This window comes from Perognathus longimembris, chromosome 16, assembly GCF_023159225.1.
Source record: "Perognathus longimembris pacificus isolate PPM17 chromosome 16, ASM2315922v1, whole genome shotgun sequence".
In the NCBI taxonomy this organism is placed as follows: Eukaryota; Metazoa; Chordata; class Mammalia; order Rodentia; family Heteromyidae; genus Perognathus; species Perognathus longimembris.
Window position 1 is genome coordinate 4,687,782 of NC_063176.1, and position 20,669 is coordinate 4,708,450.

Sequence of the window (20,669 nt, forward strand, 5' to 3'; positions counted from 1 at the left end):
GGGATCGGGTTAGGGGATGCAAGGGAAGGTTGGTGGAGTCTCCCTTTAAAAGTAGGGCCTCTTACAGTCCTTGGCTTCGATCACAGATTAAGAATGTCTGGAAATGCTAAGAAAACTTAGTGGAGCTTTTATTGAGTGATGGATTATAAAGAGAATTCAAAGGATAATTTACTAAACTCCTATACCAGCATGTCTTAACCTACTGCTTTCAAAAGAATCATTTGAAGAAAGACTGGGAAATTCTGACCAAGTTTAAGAGAAGCCATAATGTAATACAGAATTAAGGCAAAGATATAAAGTAATTTTAATCATAAGTAACTCATCCTTATGTTTCTTATAGTCAGTGAAATGAAAGATAAAGTTTAAATTTAAATAATTCTTCAGATAAGCTGCATTTACTACAACCTTAGTAAAACTATAATGATAGATAACCAAAAATTAGTTTAAATCTTATATAATATCTTCTTTCAAGCCTGCTAATTACATCCTAAAGCAGCAGGTAAAGTAAAATAATAACACAGTTAACATGTAAGTGCACGGTAATTCGGTCTCAGATCATTGCCCAAATAAACCTAAAAGGAATCTTACATTAACTTTTACAATCTTTCTTTTAACTTTTACAATCTTGAAGTCACAAAGTTCTGTTTATTCTTTTGTAGGTTGTGTGTGTACCTTGAACTGTAGTGTTGTGCTTTTGTTGTTTGATTTCCTCATGAATATTAACAATAAAAAATAAAAATCAAGAGAGGAAAAAGAAGCTACAACAGAAAAAAAAATTCTGTTGCTCCAAAATGTCTTTGAAATGGACTTCAGTATGTCTTCTGGTACAACTCATGTGTTTTCTTACTCCTGGAAAGTCTGGGAAACTGCTGATGTTACCCATGGAGTATAGCCATTGGATCAACGTCAAAATCATCCTGGAAGAGCTTGTGCAGAGAGGTCATGAGGTGACTGTCCTAGCATCTTCTGCTTCCATTGCAGTGGATTCCAGCAAATCATCTACTATTAAATTTGAGGTTTATTCTACATCTTTGGATAAAAATGACTTCGAAAATGTTTTCAAATATTGGATCAATGAATGGATATATGAACTTCCAAAATATTCATTTTGGAAAGCCTATTCAGAAATGCAAAGAACATTCATGCATTTCTCTGATGTCAATGAAAGGCTCTGCAAAGATGTCGTGTTCAACAAGAAACTTATGGCAAAACTACAAAAATCAAAATTTGACGTGGTTCTAGCAGACCCTGTGGTTCCCTGCGGAGAGCTGCTGGCTGATCTACTCGGCATTCCTTTTGTGTACACGCTCCACTTCTTCCCTGGCTACACCTATGAGAAGTACTGTGGTGGAATTCCAGTCCCTCCTTCTTATGTGCCCGTTCCTATATCGGGACTCACTGATCGAATGACATTCTTGGAGAGGGTGAAAAATATGATATTTGTGATGTTTTTTGACTTTGGATTAGAAATATTTAATGAGAAGAGGTGGAATCAGTTTTACAGTGAAGTTCTAGGTAAGCTACATCATTAAATGTTCCTTTGAAATCCAAACTTTTCTGTCCCTTTGTTCATGAGTTTATTTAAGTATTATGATAAAATGAGAAGCATAATGAAATCAGAAGATGGAGTAAAAGTAGAATGTGATGATATAAGAGTGGAAGATGGCCCATTCATCTCAGAAAAACTATGGAAGGATTGCTTTTATGGAGCTGGTTAGAACCTGTGACCATCCCTCTTCAGAATAGCAGAGGATATATTAACCTTAAAAATGAAACCACTCAATTTTTTCTCAGAGAAATTGCTTACTCATTTTATTTTGCATTTCTTTCTTGTTAAAGATCTGTAATGAAAACACTCAGTAAATGTCTTACTAGCCATTAAAATAGTTATCTATAATGAGAGAAATCCTTTGCAATTAATTTTTCAAAATCTAAGCTATGACTTCCAATGTGTATATATATTATATGTGTGTATACACCCTTATGCGCGTGTGTGTGTGTGTGTGTGTGTGTGTGCTCTCACCTGCATGTGGGTAGTTAATCTTATCAATCTCCTAATAGGGACAAAGTAACAGGAATTTAGTTGTATCCTTTGAAAGCTCACAGTTTGCTTGGAGAACCCGGATCAAGAGTATTACTTCCGGGGGTGGGAATATGGCCTAGGAGCAAGAGTACTTGCCTTGTATACATGAAGCCCTGGGTTCGATTCCTCAGCACCACCTACCTAGAAAAAGCCAGAAGTGGCACTGTGGCTCCAGAGGTAGAGTGCTAGCCTTGAACAAAAAGAACCCAGGGACAGTGCTAAAGCCCAGTGGTCAAGCTCCAAGTCTGGAAAAAAAAAAAAGAATATTACTGGCTAAACTATAAAAATTACACTGAAGTATTCTAGGAAAGTTATATCTGACAGTGTAATGTTATTAAATGAGTTTAATGATAAAAACTGCTTTGAATTCATATTTGCTACTTTCATAGCTTTGAGATAATATAATTTATATAGTATAGTATGTGTGGACATTTATATTTATCAAAACAAAATGTCTATCTTGCCTACATTATACCAAGTAATTTCAGGAAATCATATAGCACACATTTCCTTACTACCATGTTTGATTATAATTTTTTTATTGTATTCAGGGAGACCCACTACAATATTTGAAGCAATGAGCAAAGCTGATATATGGCTCATTCGAACTTACTGGGATATTGAATTTCCTCGCCCACTCTTACCAAATTTTGAATTTATAGGAGGATTCCACTGCAAACCTGCCAAACCTCTGCCTAAGGTAAATCTGTTCCCATCTGCCTTATTGGTTTTCACTGCATGCCCATTGGAAATGATTCTGCCTTCTTTATTCAAGGAGTTTGACTGGAATGAGAGAGATAAGAATGGTATAAAGTATCCTGTTGAATATTATAGACTTACATTTCTATCCCATCAGAGCTAACAGTGTTTCATTACTATCATGAAAACAACGTAGAGTAACTAGGTGCCTTGGAGACTATGGTCAGGAAATGTAACATCTGGTTATGGAATTTTCAAGAGAGAATAAACCATTCATTTAAAGAATATTTGTAAAGTAAAAGCTGAATATGTAAACATGGAGACACAATTCTTAAAAAACACCTACCTCATATTTACTTCATTTAAGAAATTTATAAAGTAATAAGCAATTATATGAAAGTGTTACCATAGGGAAATACATCAATATTAAGGAAAGAGATGGCAGACATTACAGATAACACTGTAGATTTGCTCATAAATTGAGATCTTAACTGAATGAGTGCCAAAAGAGGTGAAGAGATGAGGCAGGAGAGAGAAAAACAGAATCATAAGGATACCTCTGAATAACTCTAATCTTAGTTTAGCAGGAAGAGGTCAATAAAAATGCAAATTCACTGGGCACCAGTGGCTCACACCTATAATTCTAACTGCTCAGGAGGCTGAAATCTGAGGATCATGGTTCAAAGCCAGCCAGGGCAGAGAAGTCCCCATGAGACTCTTATCTCCAATTAACCACTCAAAAACCCAAAGTGGTGCGGTGGCTCAAAATGCTGTAGTGCTATCCTTGAGCAAAAGAGCTCAGAGACAGTGCCTAGTCCCTGAGTTCAAGCCCGATGACTGACACACATTTTTTTTTAAAATGCATGGCAGAGGAAGTGGGGGGAAATGCAAATGATTCTGAAGAGGTAAGTAGGAGCCAGAGTATTATTACTTTGAAACATTGATAGATGTCTTTACAACCAGCCAGGCTATGATGGCACATCTGTATTCCTAGTTACTCAGGAGACTGAATCTGAGGTTGTGGTTCAAAGCCAGCTTGGCAGAAAAGTCTGTGAGACTCTTATATCCAATTAACCACCCAAAGGACATAAGTGGAATTATGGCTCAAATGTTAGAGCGCCTGCCTTGAGCAGAAAAGCTCGAAGATGGTGCCCAGGCCTTGAATTTGAACACCAGGAGCAGTGCAAAAAAAAAAAAATAATAATAATAATGATTGAGTATGGAAGCAGCACTAGAGGCAAGGCTCAATGGTAGCGTGTCACCAGAAGAAGTGAAGCGTGAACTTGAATTCAGACTCAGGCACTACACACAAAAATGGTAAGCATGGAACGACATGAGATTTTTTTTTTAAAGAATACCTCTAAATACTTTTACCATGTTAGATGGCAAAGACAGAAGATAATGAAAATGGAAAATATTTAATTGCAAGAACAAAGGCAGCAAGTAATGGAAACTAGAGCAGAAGGTTCATAGAGATAATTATGCCAACTCACATGTTAAAAGTCCAAGCTCATGTTGTGTTATGTAGAAAATGAAAATTAGTACAGATAAAAACCCTAGTGTAGGGGCTGGGAATATGGCCTAGTGGCAAGAGCGCTTGCCCCCTACACATGAAGCTCTCGGTTCGATTCCCCAGCACCACATATATGGAAAATGGCCAGAAGGGGCTCAGGTGGCAGAGTGCTAGCCTTGAGCGGGAAGAAGCCAGGGAAGGTGCTCAGTCCCTGAGTCCAAGGCCCAGGACTGGCAAAAAAAAATAATAAATAAATAAATAAATAAATACCCTAGTGTAGAATTATCTAGAGAGATAGGGGCTGTCGTAATCATTGATGCCTTTGTTTGTTTTGCAAATTATCTCATAAATGACTGAACTTTCTCGTGTACTTTACCTACCTAGGTTTTTGTGGTTGTGTGTGTGTGTGTTTTTTTACTGCGATGTTTTCAGTTGTTTCTTTTTTCTTTCTTTATTTTTCCTTTGGTTTATTCCCTGTTATCATTGTCTGTACCCTTTGTCTTGTACGTCATAAGTTTATCTGGCTTGGGATAGAGAAGAATCATAGAAATGGTGAGACAAAGGGCAAACCAATGCAACAATGATACTGGACACCATGTTGGAAATGAACTTTACATCTGGGGCGGCAGGGAGGGGTGGAGGGAGAAGTGGGAGAAAATGAGGGAGGGGGTGACACTGTCACCCCCTGGGGGGGACTTCCGGGAAGATGGTGGAGGAACTGCAGAGCCCTAGCTGAGCTCCCTCTGAGATCGCAGTTTTCTCACCCCATAGAAACTTTTCCTCCTAGAAAGAGAGCCAGAGTAAGTTCTCACAGTACAGGGATTCTGGCCAGGAAGGAAAAATCCACTTTGCTCATCTGAAAACACAGATTTGAGCCCCTTGCGGCATCCCTGCCGCCACGCCAGTGCTGGACCCAGCACAGCGCCCAGCACAGCAACCTGCACTCCACGCAGCTAAAGCACACAGCTTAGACCAGGGAGAAAGACTCCAGATGGCGGCTGAGCATGGATGACCTGAAATCGCAGAGAAAGTATGAGTACCCCACGAAAGATATTCTCACTTGCGCCCACAGAGCAGCTTCTGGAAGGCAGCCCTTCCCCCACAGCCAGAGCAAAGTGCCATCTTGGCCACTGGCATAGAGTCAGACCAGATTGGAACTAAAGCGGGCCTGCGGAAAGCGAGGACAAAGGAGCCATCTTTGAAAAGGTCAAGAGGGACCGACCAGTGAGAGCCAGCTCCACCCAGGAGAACGCCCCCTGCCCAGGCGGGATGAACAGTTCCTGAGACAGATAAATGGTCCCGTCACAGAGGAAGCCCAATTCCCAGCCCAAAACGAAGCTGTATTCCATAGCCACCTCTGCCAAGGAGGCCGCCCCGCCCAGGAGGGAGGAGCCTCCCCCAGGAAAACGACTAGCAGGCGGGTAAACCAGGCCAGAGGCGCCCCGCCCTGCTGAGTCCACAGGCTATTCAAACCCAAGCGTTAAAGGCCGTGGTCCCACAGCAGACAGAGGAGCCACGGTTCCCGAGACTGCTCATGTTCCCACCTACAGAGGATGCACAAGGCCTACCTGCAAGCTGTGCAAACCACAGAGACCCAGGATTGCAACAACACAGGAGAAGGGTCAGAGCAGATCCACCCCTTGCAAACTGAAAGCGAGTCAAAACAGCCAATCAGGAAAATAGGCTGCATAACATGGCTAGGAAACCAGAGTCTGGGGAAAGACCACCCAAACAAGGAGGACTCTATTTTTTTTTCTTTCTTTTCAAACATTTTTAAATTTTTTTTTAAATTTTTTCACTTCTAAAACATTGTTGGGTTTTTTTTTCCATTTTTACCTGTTTGTTTTATCAAGTTTTTGTTTGTTTATTTTGGTTGTTCATTTTTCTGGTTTTTTCCTATTTATTTTTTCTTTTTTAAATAATTTTTCTCTGTTTTGTACATCTGTCTTCCAGTATTTTTACTTTATTCCTTTCTTTGCGTTCTCTTTCTTTAAAAATTACTTTCCTATGAATAACACCTCCACTCCTTTCTGCTAACTCTCCATTGTCTATCATTTTAACCTTGTTCTCTCTACTGATTCTACTCTTCTCCACATTTCCACGTCACTGAAATTAAACCAAAATCACCACCCCCCCCCAATACATTTTACTCTGTTCTCTTTACTACCTCTAACTTACCCTCCTGATTTACTGCCTGGACATCCAGGCTCCATTGACTCCTGGTTATTAGATAGAGGGAATCCCTGCTCAATCCAAGTGAATCAAAGGGGTTCATAGAGAAAGCCAGTCCTGAAAGAACTTAATATAAGAACAAGAATGGCTTATAGGGTTGTAACAGTAAATAAGTAACTACTGAATACAGGGCCAGGATCAGTTGTTATATTGAAATTGTATTCTTTAGGAACACCAAACCTAATTTTATAGACAGGTATACAAGGTATCTGTATATAATTGTGAACTTATAAGATTTACACAACAGTGCTTGGTAAGGGATGCTTTGGGACTTAAATGGTGCTCACAGGTGCTTGTAGATAGGCATTCCTAATCCAAATGGGCAGAAGGAACACAAGAAAGATGGCAAACAATGAAGTCTTATCCCCCACTCAAAACAAGCCGGAAGCAGAGCAGTCAATCAAAGACATAGAAGAGAACCCCGAAAATGGTCTACAAAGTCTACTGAAAAACATAATAAATGTAAAGTTTGAATCTCTTCAGTCAATTATTCTAGAGCGTGAGGAGGCAAATCAAAAATTAATGGAGAATTTCATGGCATCCACAAATAGAAAGATAAATGAACTTCAAGAGTCAAATGAAAAGATAGCTAACCAGCTTAAAGATTTGAGAGACAACACTCAAAACCAAAGTAATGAAGTTAATGAAGTAAAGAAGTCCATACAGGACCTAGGAAATGAGATGGAAATCATCAGGAAAGACCAGTTAGAAGGAAAAGAGATTCGAAATCAAGTAGCTAGCCTACAGTCCTGACTAACTGAAGCAGAGGATCAAATCTCAGGAGCTGAAGATTCCCTACATTCTATGGAGAAAGATCAAAAATCAATACAAATCCAGTCCAATCAACAAAACAGATCGCTACAGGAGATTCAAGACACGATCAGGAAGCCCAATTTAAGGATAATAGGTAATGAGGAAAACTTGGAGAAAGAAGTTAATGGGATAGGCAACCCATTTAACAGAATGTTAGCTGAGAACTTCCCAAATATCCAGAAGGAAAGGCCTATACAGATACAAGAAAGATTTAGAACCCCAAACCAACCAGACCAGAATAGGACATCCCACAGATAAATTGTGATCAAAACAGGATCCGTAGAGTACAAGGAAAGAATACTTAAAGCTGTTAGGGAGAAGAAAACAATCTCATATAAAGGAAAAGCAATCAGAATTACCTCAGACTTCTCAGCAGAGACCATGAAAGCAAGGAGAGCATGGAATGATGTATACCAAAAACTAAATTAAAATAACTACCAACCAAGAATTCTGAACCCAACCAAACTCTCATTCTTAGCCGAAGGTCAAATAAAAGTCTTCCACAGTAAGGAAAAACTGAAACAATATATCTCCACCCAACCAGCTTTACAGAAAACCCTCAAAGATATACTATACAGGGAAAATAATCAAGATCCCAATACAGTCAGAGAAATGAACCCTAAATAGTAAACATCACACCAAGAAATGGGAAGACACAGCTTTTAACAAGATACTGATAATGAAAGGAACAGACGATCATCTCTCAATCCTAACTCTCAACATTAATGGACTTAATTCTCCAATCAAACAACATAGGCTCATAAGTTGGATCAAAAAACAAGATCCATTTTTCTGCTGTCTCCAAGAGACACATCTATCCAGCAAAAGTAAACATCTTCTAAAAGTGAAAGGCTGGAATCAAATCTATCAAGCAAATGGCCCCCATAGGAAGGCCGGAGTTGCAATCCTAGTATCAGACAACATTGACTTCAAATTTAAAAAGGTAAGAGACAAAGAAGGTTACTACATACTAGTTAGGGATCTCTCCTACAGGAAGATATAACCATTCTAAATATCTACTCACCAAATGCAGGAGCACCCAACTTCATCAAACAAACACTACTGACTCTAAAAACACTCATAGACCCAAACACATTGATAGTTGGGGACTTCAACATTCCACTATCACCTCTAGACAGATCAACACGCCAAAAACTGAACAAAGAAACCACAGAACTAAATAATTGCATAGACCAACTAGACTTAACCGACATCTACAGAATATTCCACCCAGCAACAACAGAATACACATTCTTCTCCGCAGCACATGGAACCTTCTCCAAAATAGATCACACCTTAGGGCACAAAGAAAATCTGTACAAATTCAGAAGTATCAAAACCATTCCCTGCATTCTCTCAGATCACAATGGAATAAAATTAGAGCTCAACTCAAATAGCCACCACAGAAATTCCTACAATTCGTGGAGACTAAACAACACACTGCTGAACCATCAGTGGGTCATTGAAGAAATTAAAACGGAAATTCAAATGTTTATGGAATTCAATCAAGATGAGGACACAAAGTACCAGCTCCTTTGGGACACAGCAAAGGCAGTACTCAGAGGAAAATTTATATCTCTGAGTTCATACACCAACAAACTGGAGAAACAGCAACTCAATAATTTAAGGAATCACCTTAATTTCCTTGAGAGAGAACAACAAGCCAAACCCCAAGTCAATAGACGGAAGCAAATAATTAAAATCAAATCAGAATTAAATCAATTAGAGACGAAAAAAACCATCGAAAGAATCAACAAAACAAAGAGTTGGTTCTTTGAAAAAATCAACAAGATAGACAGAACCCTGGCAAACCTGACCAAAAAACGAGGGCAGCACACTCAAATAAACAAGATAAGAGATGAAACAGGTAACATCACCACAGAAATAACCGAAATTCAGAAAATAATAAGGGACTATTTTCAAACCTTTATGCCAACAACTTCAAGAACTTAGAAGAAATGGATGATTTCCTAGAAAAAATTCATATCCCCAAACTTAACCATTAAGATTTAAACCTTCTAAACAGACCCATATCCAGTATTGAAACAGAAACGGCAATAAATGTTCTCCTATCCAAGAAAAGCCCAGGTCCAGACGGATTCACTGCAGAATTCTACAAGGCCTTCAAAACAGAACTCACTCCAATATTTCTCAAACTCTTCAATGAAATTGAAAGAGAACGTTCACTGCCAGACTCATTTTATGAAGCCAGTATAACCCTCATCTCCAAACCAGGCAGGGACTCATCTCGGAAAGAGGACTATAGACCGATTTCCCCGATGAACATAGATGCAAAAATTCTCAACAAAATTGTGGCCATTCGACTTCAACAGGTCATCAAAAAAATCATACACAACAATCAAACTGGATTCATCCCAGGGATGCAGAGTTGGTTTAATATACACAAGTCAATTAATCCACCACATCAACCAGAACAAGGTAAAGAACCACATGTTTTTATCTCTGGATGCGGAAAAAGCGTTCGATAAAATCCAGCACACATTTATGCTAAAAGCCGTGGAAAACTGGGATTCTAGGGAACGTTCCTGAATATAATCAAGGCAGTTTATGACAAACCAACAGCAAGCATAACTCTAAATGGTGAAAAACTAAAGCCATTCCCTTTAAAATCAGGGACAAGGCAGGGATGACCACTCTCTCCCCTGCCCTTCAATGTAGTACTGGAATTCCTAACCAGAGCAATTAGGCAAGAAGAAAATATAAAGGGGATCCAAATAGGAAAAGATGAAGTTAAACTTTCTCTCTTCGCAGATAACATGATCCTATACCTAAAAAATCCCATAAACTCTACCCCCAAGCTACTAGAGCTGATCCAAAACGTTGGCAAAGTTGCAGGATATAAAATAAACCCTCAAAAATCAATGGCCTTTCTCTATGCTAACGACCCAAAGACCGAGGCTGAAATCAGGAAAGCAACTCCTTTTGCAATAGCCCCCAAAAACATAAAATACCTAGGAATAACCTTAACCAAAGAAGTGAAAGACCTCTTTGAGGAGAACTTTAAAAGCTTGAAAAATGAAATTAAGTCAGAACTAAGGAAATGGAAAAACCTCCCATGCTCCTGGATTGGGAGGATTAATATAATCTAAATGGCAATATTGCCAAAGGCAATCTACAAATTCAATGCAATACCCATTAATATCCCAACACCATTTTTTAATGAAATAGAGGGAGCAATCCAGAAATTCATATGGAATAATAAAAGACCTAGGATAGCAAAAACAATCCTAAGCAGAAAGAACAGTGCTGGAGGAATTACAATACCCAACTTCAAGCTGTATTATAAAGCTATAGTAATAAAAACAGCTTGGTATTGGCACCCGAACAGGCCTGAAGACCAATGGAACAGAATTGAAGACCCAGAAATGAACCCACAGAACTACGCCTACTTAATCTTTGATAAAGGAGCTAAAACAATAGTTTGGAAGAAAGATAGCCTCTTTAACAAATGGTGCTGGCAAAACTGGCTCAACACATGCAACAAACTAAAACTAGATCCTTATATATCACCCTGCACCAAAATCAATTCCAAGTGGATTAAAGACCTCGAAATCAAAACAGACACCCTGAAAACACTAAAGGAAGGAGTAGGAGAGACACTTGGGCTCCTTGGCACAGGACGGAACTTCCTTAACAATGACCCAGAAAGGCTACAAATCAAAGAAAGGTTGGACATATGGACTGCCTCAAACTGCAGAGCTTCTGCACGGCAAAGGACATAGCTCGCAAGACAAACAGAAAGCCCACAGATTGGGAGAAGATCTTTACCGGCCCTTCAACAGACAAAGGCCTCATCTCTAAAATATACGCAGAACTAAAAAAATTAAAAACAAAACCTCAAAGAACCAATAGCCCCCTCATCAAGTGGGCTAAAGACTTACAAAGAGACTTCTCTGATGAGGAAATGAGAATGGCCAAGAGACATATGAAAAAGTGCTCTACATCACTGGCCATAAAAGAAATGCAAATCAAAATAGCATTGAGATTCCATCTCACCCCAGTAAGAATGTCCTATATCAAGAAAACTAACAATAACAATTGTTGGAGGGGATGTGGCCAAAAGGGAACCCTACTTCATTGTTGGTGGGAATGTAAACTGGTTCAGCCACTCTGGCAAGCAGTATGGAGATTCCTCAGAAGGCTAAATATAGAACTCCCCTATGATCCAGCAGCCCCAATTTTGGGTATCTAACCAAAAGACCACAAACAAAATCACAGTAAAGCCACCAGCACAACAATGTTCATCGCAGCGCAATTTGTCATAGCTAGAGTCTGGAACCAACCCAGATGCCCCTCAGTAGATGAATGGATCAGGAAAATGTGGTACATATACAATGGAATTTTATGCCTCTATCAGAAAGAATGACATTGCCCCATTTGTAAGGAAATGGAAGGACTTGGAAAAAATTATACTAAGTGAAGTGAGCCAGACCCAAAGAAACATGGACTCTATGGTCTCCCTTATTGGGAATAATTAGTACAGGTTTAGGCAAGTCATAGCAGAGGATCACAAGAGCCCAATAGCTCTGATGCTAAGTGAAATGAACTCCATGTGATGGAAACGATTGTTATATCACAGTTGTAACTACTTTCAACGTCCCATCTGTATCTGTAGCTCCTATTATTGATGATGTTCTTGTATCACCTTCCTGTGGTTGCACCTACACTATCTCTGTAATCTTATCTGAGTGTATTGGAAACTGTGTATACTGGTATTGGAACTAGGAAATTGAAAGGGAATATCAAAATCGAGAGACACAGGGTAAAACAAAGACAAACAACTACAAAAGCAATACTTGCAAAACTGTTCGGTGTAAGTGAACTGAACACCTCATGGGGGGAAAGGGAAAGGGGGAGGAGGGAGGGGGGTTATGCGGGACAAGGTAACAAACAGTACAAGAACTGTATCCAATGCCTAATGTATGAAACTAGAACCTAAAAATTTGAAAAATAAAATAAAATAGATAAAATAAAATAAAAATGTACTAATTACCTCACTCATGTACCTGTAAGCCCTCTTTACAATAAAAAAAAAATGAGCTAGTGGGTAATCGAAAATAGCTATTACTCTAATAATTCCTAATATTACTTGAATTTCCCTCCAAATTTTTATAACAGTTTTTCTAGTATGTTTTCTGTGTTGTTGCTCTTTTGTGAGGGAAATTATTTCTTCACAGGAAATGGAAGACTTTGTCCAGAGCTCTGGCGACGAGGGCGTTGTGGTGTTTTCTCTGGGGTCAATGGTCAGTAACATGACAGAAGAGAGGGCCAACGTGATTGCATTGGCGCTAGCACAGATCCCACAAAAGGTAAGGTTGGAGTCCTTTTTGGTGGACACCAGCATAATGCGTTATTAAACCCTGAGGAAGGTTTGTGTCCAGAAACTTCTTGCGTCAAAAGTACATAGGTGGCCAGAGATGATTCAAATGGTATTGTATTTGCCTGGCAAGCCCAAGGCCATGAGTTCAAATACATGTGTAGCCAAAAAAAAAGCAGCAGCAGCAATAACAAAAATGTTATAGCATCTCTAATTCATCATATACATAATTTTAAAAGATATATGACAGGTGTTTTTATTGATAATAATTTTGGCATCATCACTGTTATCAGAAAGATTATATCAAGCATGCAATAAATGTAAGTGTAAGGGCTGGGAATGTGGCTGGGTTTGATTTCTCAGCACTACACAAATAGAGAAAGTCTGAAGTGGCGCTGTGGCTCAAGTGGTAAAGTGCTAGCCTTAAGCAAAAGAAGCTCACGGAAAGTGCCCAGGCCCTGAGTTCAAGCCCCAAGAATGGCAAAAAATAAAAAAATAAAATAAAGAAATAGATACTTGAGTATAACTGCAGACCAATACACCAAATCACCAAATTCTGCACTGCTATTCTTTCCTTTTCCGTGCAAGATTCTTGATGAATATATACATATATTATACATATATATGCAGATATATATACCCACACAATGTCTTATCAGTAACCAATACAATGTTAATTAGACAGTGAGTCTGCAAATAATATTATGCAAAGTGAAAAGAGGTTGAGTGTTTTCATGTAGTTTAGGTATTCAATGTAAGCTCTTTCTTATTTATCTTCCTTTTACCATAATGTAAGTCAGCTCTTCCTTACTTGCCCTTATTTTAGCCTATAGAAATGGGGTGAAATGTTCAAAAAACTACTCAAAGTAGACCAGAATTCAGTAACTCCATTTCCAAGAGCCTTCCTTGGCAAAACATATTAGAGAAAGACAAAGTGCTTTGCTCTGGTGGATAACCCTGCCAGTGTTTGCAGCAGGAAAACATAAAAAGGGCAGAGAGGGCTTTTGTTCTTGGTGTACTCTAATGTGTACTCTAATGTCTGTGATACAACAATTCTTCTTCTAACACATCAGACTAGTTTTCTCCTACTTGAGGAGGTAGAAAAGAATATAAAACAGAACCAGGAGAGTGCAAGTATGGTATAGAAAAGAACTCAGAAAAACTCCAACACATATATGACAACATATGGTTTTATATATTTGCATTATTTGAGAATTTATGCACTACCTTTTTTTTTTGGCCACTCCTGGGGCTTGAACTCAGGGCCTGAGCACTGTCCTTGGCATCTTTTTGCTCAAGGCTAGCACTCTACCACTTGAGCTACAGCGCCACTTCTGGCTTTTTCTATGTATGCGGTGCTGAGGAATTGAACCCAAGGCTTCATGTACATGAGGCAAGCACTCTACCACTAGGCCATATTCCCAGCCCCTATGTACTCCTTTTTAGTGTCCTGTCTGATATAGAGCCCCCCAATTACCTATGGTAATTTTTCTGTAAGTTTCAAGGTTTTTTATCCATTTGTGCAGAATCTAATTCTTATAAGTTATATTCCAGTTTATGAATTGCTTGCTGGGTTAAAATTCAGTGTGCTGTATTTTAGGAGTAGGAATGAAAATTATTTTGATCTGTAAGACTTCCTTAAAATTATCAAACTTTGTAGTCTTCAAAACTCTCAAGATGAAACAAATGATGAATAAAATTTACCAACATCACAATTTTCTTATTTTTCAGCAGCTACCATCTGTGAGGGTAATGGTCCAAAGCCAGACTGGGAGGAACAGTCTTTGAGACTCCATTTCCAGATTAACCACAGTGTTGGACTAGAGACAGAACTCAAGTGATAAATAGAGCAATAGCCTAAAAAGCAAGCTGCGCCCCCTCAATCCCTGACTTAAACTGCAATACCAGCAAAAAGAAAGAAAGAAAAACAAATACAAACCTAGCTGTAAATTCTGAATTAGGGTTGAAAATTGCCTTTTCAAATTTTTCTTGTGGGTAGTGTTTGTCATCTAACACAAATTACACTTGCTTCCTTGTTAGAATGAATATATTTCTCGAGTAGCTGACTGTATGAGCTTGCTTTTTTTTTCATTTTTAGAAATAAGCTAATTGTAATACATAACTTAAGGAACAACTGGACAGGAGAAAACACTTTCCCATACCACCCAAGAAGAAATATAGTTAAATAATCATCTTTAGCTGAGAGTTAAGGTGAAATACACATAGTAAACTTAATATGTGGTCAATTATTTCTTACCACACTTTCCATCTCAAAATTGTGACGGCCTAAAAAGTTTCATAAAGGCTTGAATTTGTTACTTCACACATTTGTCTTAATTATTTTCTACAAATACAACTCAATTACAGCTCATTGACTATGAAATATGAAAAGTATAGAAATATTCTATTTCCTTTAGACCTTTGGTAATTCATATAACTTTAAAATATCCTCTCAAGATTTCTTAATCTGTTCCTGTGGAATATGTTCAATTTAGGAATCAATTCCATAGAATTCAATCATGCTATGAGTTGACATTTGAGATACAGAGTAATCTTCTCTCTCCCTAACAGGTTCTATGGAGATACGAGGGCAAGATACCATATTCCTTGGGATCCAACACTCGGCTGTACAAATGGCTCCCACAGAATGACCTTCTTGGTAAAATTCACAGGAGTTAACAGTGAAAACACAAAAAAATAGCCAGTTGTGAACATATTGGTTCAACAGGAAACAAACTTAGTATTTATTTCAAATCTCAAAAATAACACTTGTCTTCACATATTTCTAATATCCAAGTGAATAAATCCATTGAAAAATTGTCACTTTAGTGTACACACTCAACTTCTTTCTGGGCAGAATCCAAGAGTCTTTAATTCAGGTATAACTACTTCTCCAAGCATTTTTCAGTCCCTTTGTGGATTGTCCCTTTGTTGTATATTTCAGATGCTTTCCTTACTTCCTCACTGCAGAAGAATTTTGAAGGTCACTGTCAATAACATCCTCTTTAGTGTTACTGGGGATTCTGCCCATTCCAAGGAGCTTAATCAACACACTTTCTCATGAAGTGGTAACACATTTCTCCCTGAACAGTGGCCTGTGTTTCTTGTGATTCTGGCATGACACCTATCACACTTCGTGTTACCCTACATATAAAATCCACGGACTTCATTGACTTTCTTTCCAAGAATAAGCCAGTACGTTACCTAGATTTTTAATTTGGTATCGGTTGCACCTTTTACAACAATGTTGCTTTTGTTCTCCTCTTGTCAATCCCGTTTCACTGCGAGTCTGAAGTCACGCATTACCTCTTTGAGGGAGCCATCTGCTGTCTCTCCAGAAGACCTAGAGGGCTGTTTTCTGGGATATCAAAATAAATTCAAGGGAGCCTCACTGCTACACTATCTGCTATCCGGCCAATACTAAGCCCTGTTAAAGCAATCGATTGCACTTTTCTCATTCCATTCTTGAAATTTTAAATACGTAATTTTGTGAAAATTCATCTAATCATAGGTCATCCAAAAACCAAGGCTTTCATCACTCACGGTGGCACCAATGGTGTCTACGAGGCCATCTACCATGGCGTGCCAATGGTGGGCATTCCTCTGTTTGCGGATCAGCCTCATAACATTGATCAAATGAAAGCCAGGGGAGCAGCTATAGGATTGAACTTTATCACATTGTCAAGTAAAGATCTTCTGGATGCCTTGAAGACCGTCATTAACAACCCTTCGTGAGTATAACTACTTCTTCACCGGATAGTATTAGTATTATAGAAGGATTCTTGTCAGTGAGCACGTGTTCTGTTCCTATTTGTAGGAGGATTTTATTGAAAAAAATTAAATGATTGTGTGTGTGTGTGTGTGTGTGTGTGTGTGTGTGTGTGTGTGGTGTGATGTGTGGTGTGGTGTGGTGTATGTGTGTTGGTCATGGGCTTGAACTCAGAACCTAGGTACTGTCCCTGAGTTTGTTGCTCAAGGAGAGCAAGCTACCACTTGAGCCAGAGCTTCACCTTTTTCTGGTGCTTAACTGGAGATGAGTCTCATAGCTTTGCCTGCCCAGGCTGGCTTTGAACTACAATCCTCAGATCTCAGTCTTCTAAGTAGCTAAGATAACAGGTGTGAGTCACTGGCATCCAGCTAAATGATCTTTTTATATCTGAAGAAATCGGTTTTTATTTTGAACGAGAAAGTTAAAGTTGTATTTGGTCTTATGTAGTCATTGCATAATAAGTTAATGAAATAATTTCAACATACGCAAACAATAATGGGTATATATAGCTATTTTAATGAGAATACAATTCTTAAAATATGACTGAATCTACATAGGAAAAGAATGATGAAATGGAAGGTAAAGTACAAATACAAATTTTTTTAATTGTAGACCTGAAATTTCTCAAACTTGTCGAACTTTTGGTGTAATTTTTTTCAAATTTCCATTGTTTACTGACTTAATTAATGACTTATAGTACTTACAAAATTTACATAAATATCCAAATGTAGTTAATTCAATTCAGTTATATAAACTACTTTTACAGACATGAAGCTTCTTTTGGCAATATTTGAATTTGAATTCTGGACCTTGCCAATACTAGAAAGATATTCTGCAGCTTGATGTGCAGATTAGAAATGCTGCTTCAATGATTTGGCTTTTTCTGACAGTCTTTGAGATTGAACTAATGGCCTTGCCCTTGCTAGACCAGCACCTTATCACTGGACCTAAGTCTCAGTCCTATGAAACTTTTGTTTTTTTAGTCAGTCGTGGAGCTTGAACTCAGGGCCTGGATACTGTCCCTGAGCTCTTTTGCCCAAGGCTAGCACTTTCCCATTTTGTCCCACAGTGCCACTTCCAGTTTTCTGGTTAATTCGAGGTAAGAGTCTGATGGTCTTTCCTTTCCCAGCTGGTTTTGAACAGTGATTATCAAATGTTAGCCTTGTGAGTAGCTAAGATTACAAGTGTGAGCCACCAGAACCCAGTTCCATGAAACTTTTACATTATATAATTTAAGCATTTTTATCACACCAGGAAAATACATAACATGATGTTATCATTATTCCACATGTTTGTGATGCTCTGCTAATACATCATTTGGAAAATACCTTCGGACACAAGACCTATAAATTAAGATCTCAATAATGAAACAAAAGTACAGAGGGGATAATGTGTATCTAAAAAGGAGAGAGAACATTAAATTTTTGTAAAGGCATCGCAGAAGCACCATTAATCTCAGCTAGAAGATTCATGTTACAAAAGTAAAGAATGAAGAGAGACAGTGACAAGAGAAAATTCTGTTCTGGCCATTTGGATTCACCAAATCCAAGATTAAAACTGATGGTTGGGGATGTTTTCTTTTTTTTCCTTTAAAAAAAATCCCATTATTTGATGTTTAAACCCATATACATAATTTGGAACAGTATGGTAGAACAGAAAGATCTAAGGCAAATTATTGTGTCTTCTTTTTGCTTCATTCTAACCCCCTGGGAATCCTGGCTAGCTCTTTTTCAAAATATTTTTTTTTTATTTTTATTGTTATTATAAAGGCAGTGTAGAGAGAAGTTGCAGTTATAGGTCAGATAATGAGTATATTTCTTTTGGACAGTGTCACCCCTTCTGTCATTCTCCCTCAGTTTTTCCCCCTCCCATCTCCACCCCCAAGTTGTATATTTCATTTTCAACATAGTGGCTAAGGCGGACCACTGCTGCAATTCAGCCTTTGTCCCTCCATTTCTGTGCCCCGGCTCATCAGCCTCCCAATAAACAAGACCAGAAGGAAAGAAAGACAATGATGAAGGGAAACAATCCCTCTTGCTTCGGTTTCCTGGAGTTCATTTCCATAAATCTTATCTCACATCGTCAGCGACACACGGGCATTGCACCTTTGTGTTCAGAAGAGTGTCGTCCTTTGACCTCACTGTGTGGGAATGCCTAGAGTTGTTGCTTCTTTCTGAGAAGAAATAGGTACCTAGAGAGAAGTAATATAATTTGAGTAGTGCGGTTAAAACATTCTTGAATCTATGTAGGAAATAAAAGATATAAGGTGGGAGAAGAACATGGGTAGGAGGCATTTCACGTGCCAGGACATGATTCCTCTTCACACGCTTGGAAACAAGAGATTTCCAGTTGAATTTCTACGTGTGTTTTCCAGATGTCGAATCTCCCCTTATCATTTCTTCTCACGGATAAAGAATAACTTTCCTTCATGCCATTTCATTTCACTTTGCAAACGTTAGTCAACCGGAATACCCAAGTAAGAAACAAGCATTGTATATTGTATATACCACCAGGGTGGTATGTCTATAAGGATCAATTGAAACTATTTGCATGGCACTTTTAAAATGCTTTACTTGGTTCAATAAGTCTAGGCAATTGCTTCTACATTTCTCTTGTAGCTATAAGCAGAATGTAATGAAGTTATCAAGAATTCACCACGATCAGCCCGTGAAGCCCCTGGACCGAGCTGTCTTCTGGATCGAGTTTGTCATGCGCCACAAAGGAGCCAAGCACCTCCGCCCAGCCGTCCACGACCTCACCTGGCTCCAGTACCACTCTCTGGATGTCATTGGCTTCCTGCTGGCCTGCGTGGCCGCTGTCATCTTCATCTTCACACGATGCTGCCTCTTTTGTTGCCGCAAGTTCACTCAAAGTGGAACAAAGAAGAAAAGGGACTAATTGTGCCTAGTCCTGAAGCTGGAAGTCCTGTGAATCCCAGCACAAAGAGGTTGTCCTTTCTAGATATATTATGACAACTTACTTTGCCACCTCAAATGTTGTTTGCAATTATTCACTTTCTGTTTAAGACCTGAATATTTCAGTCCAAGGGGAAAATGCTAAGAAAACAAAAATAAGTCCAAATATATGTATTGTAAAAATTGTGGGTGAAAATCCTAAGTGGATTCTCACAAAATACCCTGAGCACACTGAGGTTACCAAATTATTTTTTGCTTTTTGTGCCATTACTTGGGGCTTGACCTCAGGGCCAGGGAACTGTCCCGTAGCCTTTTTGCTCAAGGCTAGTGCTCTATCACTTGGGCTACAGCTCTGCTTTTGACTTTTTGGTGGTTAAATATAGCTTAGAGTCTCACAAGTGGCTTTGAACCATGATCCTCAGATCTCAGCTTTTATTAATAGCATTGCAGTCAAGACCACTTCCCAAGTTTTGTACAAGATCATTGAAAAGCTATTCACAATAGCAATAGGATCTTCAAATATTAAACCTGCTCATTCTTATGTGAGTTGCTTTTTTTTTTTCCAATCCTGGGCCTTGGACTCAGGGCCTGAGCACTGTCCCTGGCTTCTTTTTGCTCAAGGCTAGCACTCTGCCACTTGAGCCACAGCGCCACTTCTGGCCATTTTCTGTGTATGTGGTGCTGGGGAACTGAACCCAGGGCTTCATGTATAGGAAGCAAGCACTCTGCCACTAGGCCATATCCCCAGCCTCTTATGTGAGTCTCTGAGAGTAGATACATGGCCTCAGTTGTTCAATTTCTCCTCACCCCTAATGAACACATAGACATTTATGCCCACATTTTGTACAACAAGATACAGTAGCAGCTCCTTCACAAGTATATTGTAAAACTGAGTTCGTTGTTGTGTGGTATAGTTGAATGGTGAATTTTTTTCTAAATTTCAGACTTTACACATTCAAGTCTAACATTCCTGTTCCTGCGGTAGCCCTAACACATTCCAGGGGAAAAATTAAATCATCCATCATGATGGAAAGTAATATAATAATTTCCTTTAAGTCTGGTAACACTATAACTCTCTATGATCAGCAATGATGAAAATTATTTTTAACTGAATAATTTGTATAGGAGACAAGTAAAGCAAACCACAAATATAGTGCCAGGTCCACATTTGAGGTAGTACTTCACAATCAACACGGTCCAAACTGAACTATCTCTGGTTTTCCTCTTTAGCATGAAGACCGCCGTCTAAATCCCCCAGGAAACATTCTCAATCCTTGGACATGAATTTATTTTACAAAACAGTCATT

At 38.7% G+C, this 20,669-nt stretch overlaps 1 protein-coding gene across 1 annotated transcript; it reads left to right on the forward strand.

The window, feature by feature from the left end:
- The first annotated feature begins 685 nt into the window (after nt 1–685).
- On the forward strand, nt 686–19,652 carry LOC125364898 (UDP-glucuronosyltransferase 2B31-like). The gene is made up of 6 exons (XM_048364669.1): nt 686–1,515; nt 2,635–2,783; nt 12,539–12,670; nt 15,250–15,337; nt 16,190–16,409; nt 19,066–19,652. Exons 1-6 carry the CDS (start codon nt 792–794, stop codon nt 19,343–19,345), a joined length of 1,593 nt encoding a protein of 530 aa, XP_048220626.1. The 5' UTR covers nt 686–791; the 3' UTR covers nt 19,346–19,652.
- Nucleotides 19,653–20,669: the final 1,017 nt, after the last annotated feature.

Bases quoted from the DNA above. Each gene is read 5' to 3' on its own strand.
- LOC125364898 (XM_048364669.1), top strand. From the start codon at position 792: ATGTCTTTGAAATGGACTTCAGTATGTCTTCTGGTACAACTCATGTGT. The intron at 1,516-2,634 runs GTAAGCTACATC...TATTGTATTCAG, and splicing joins GTTTTACAGTGAAGTTCTAG to GGAGACCCACTACAATATTT. The intron at 16,410-19,065 runs GTGAGTATAACT...TTTCTCTTGTAG, and splicing joins ACCGTCATTAACAACCCTTC to CTATAAGCAGAATGTAATGA.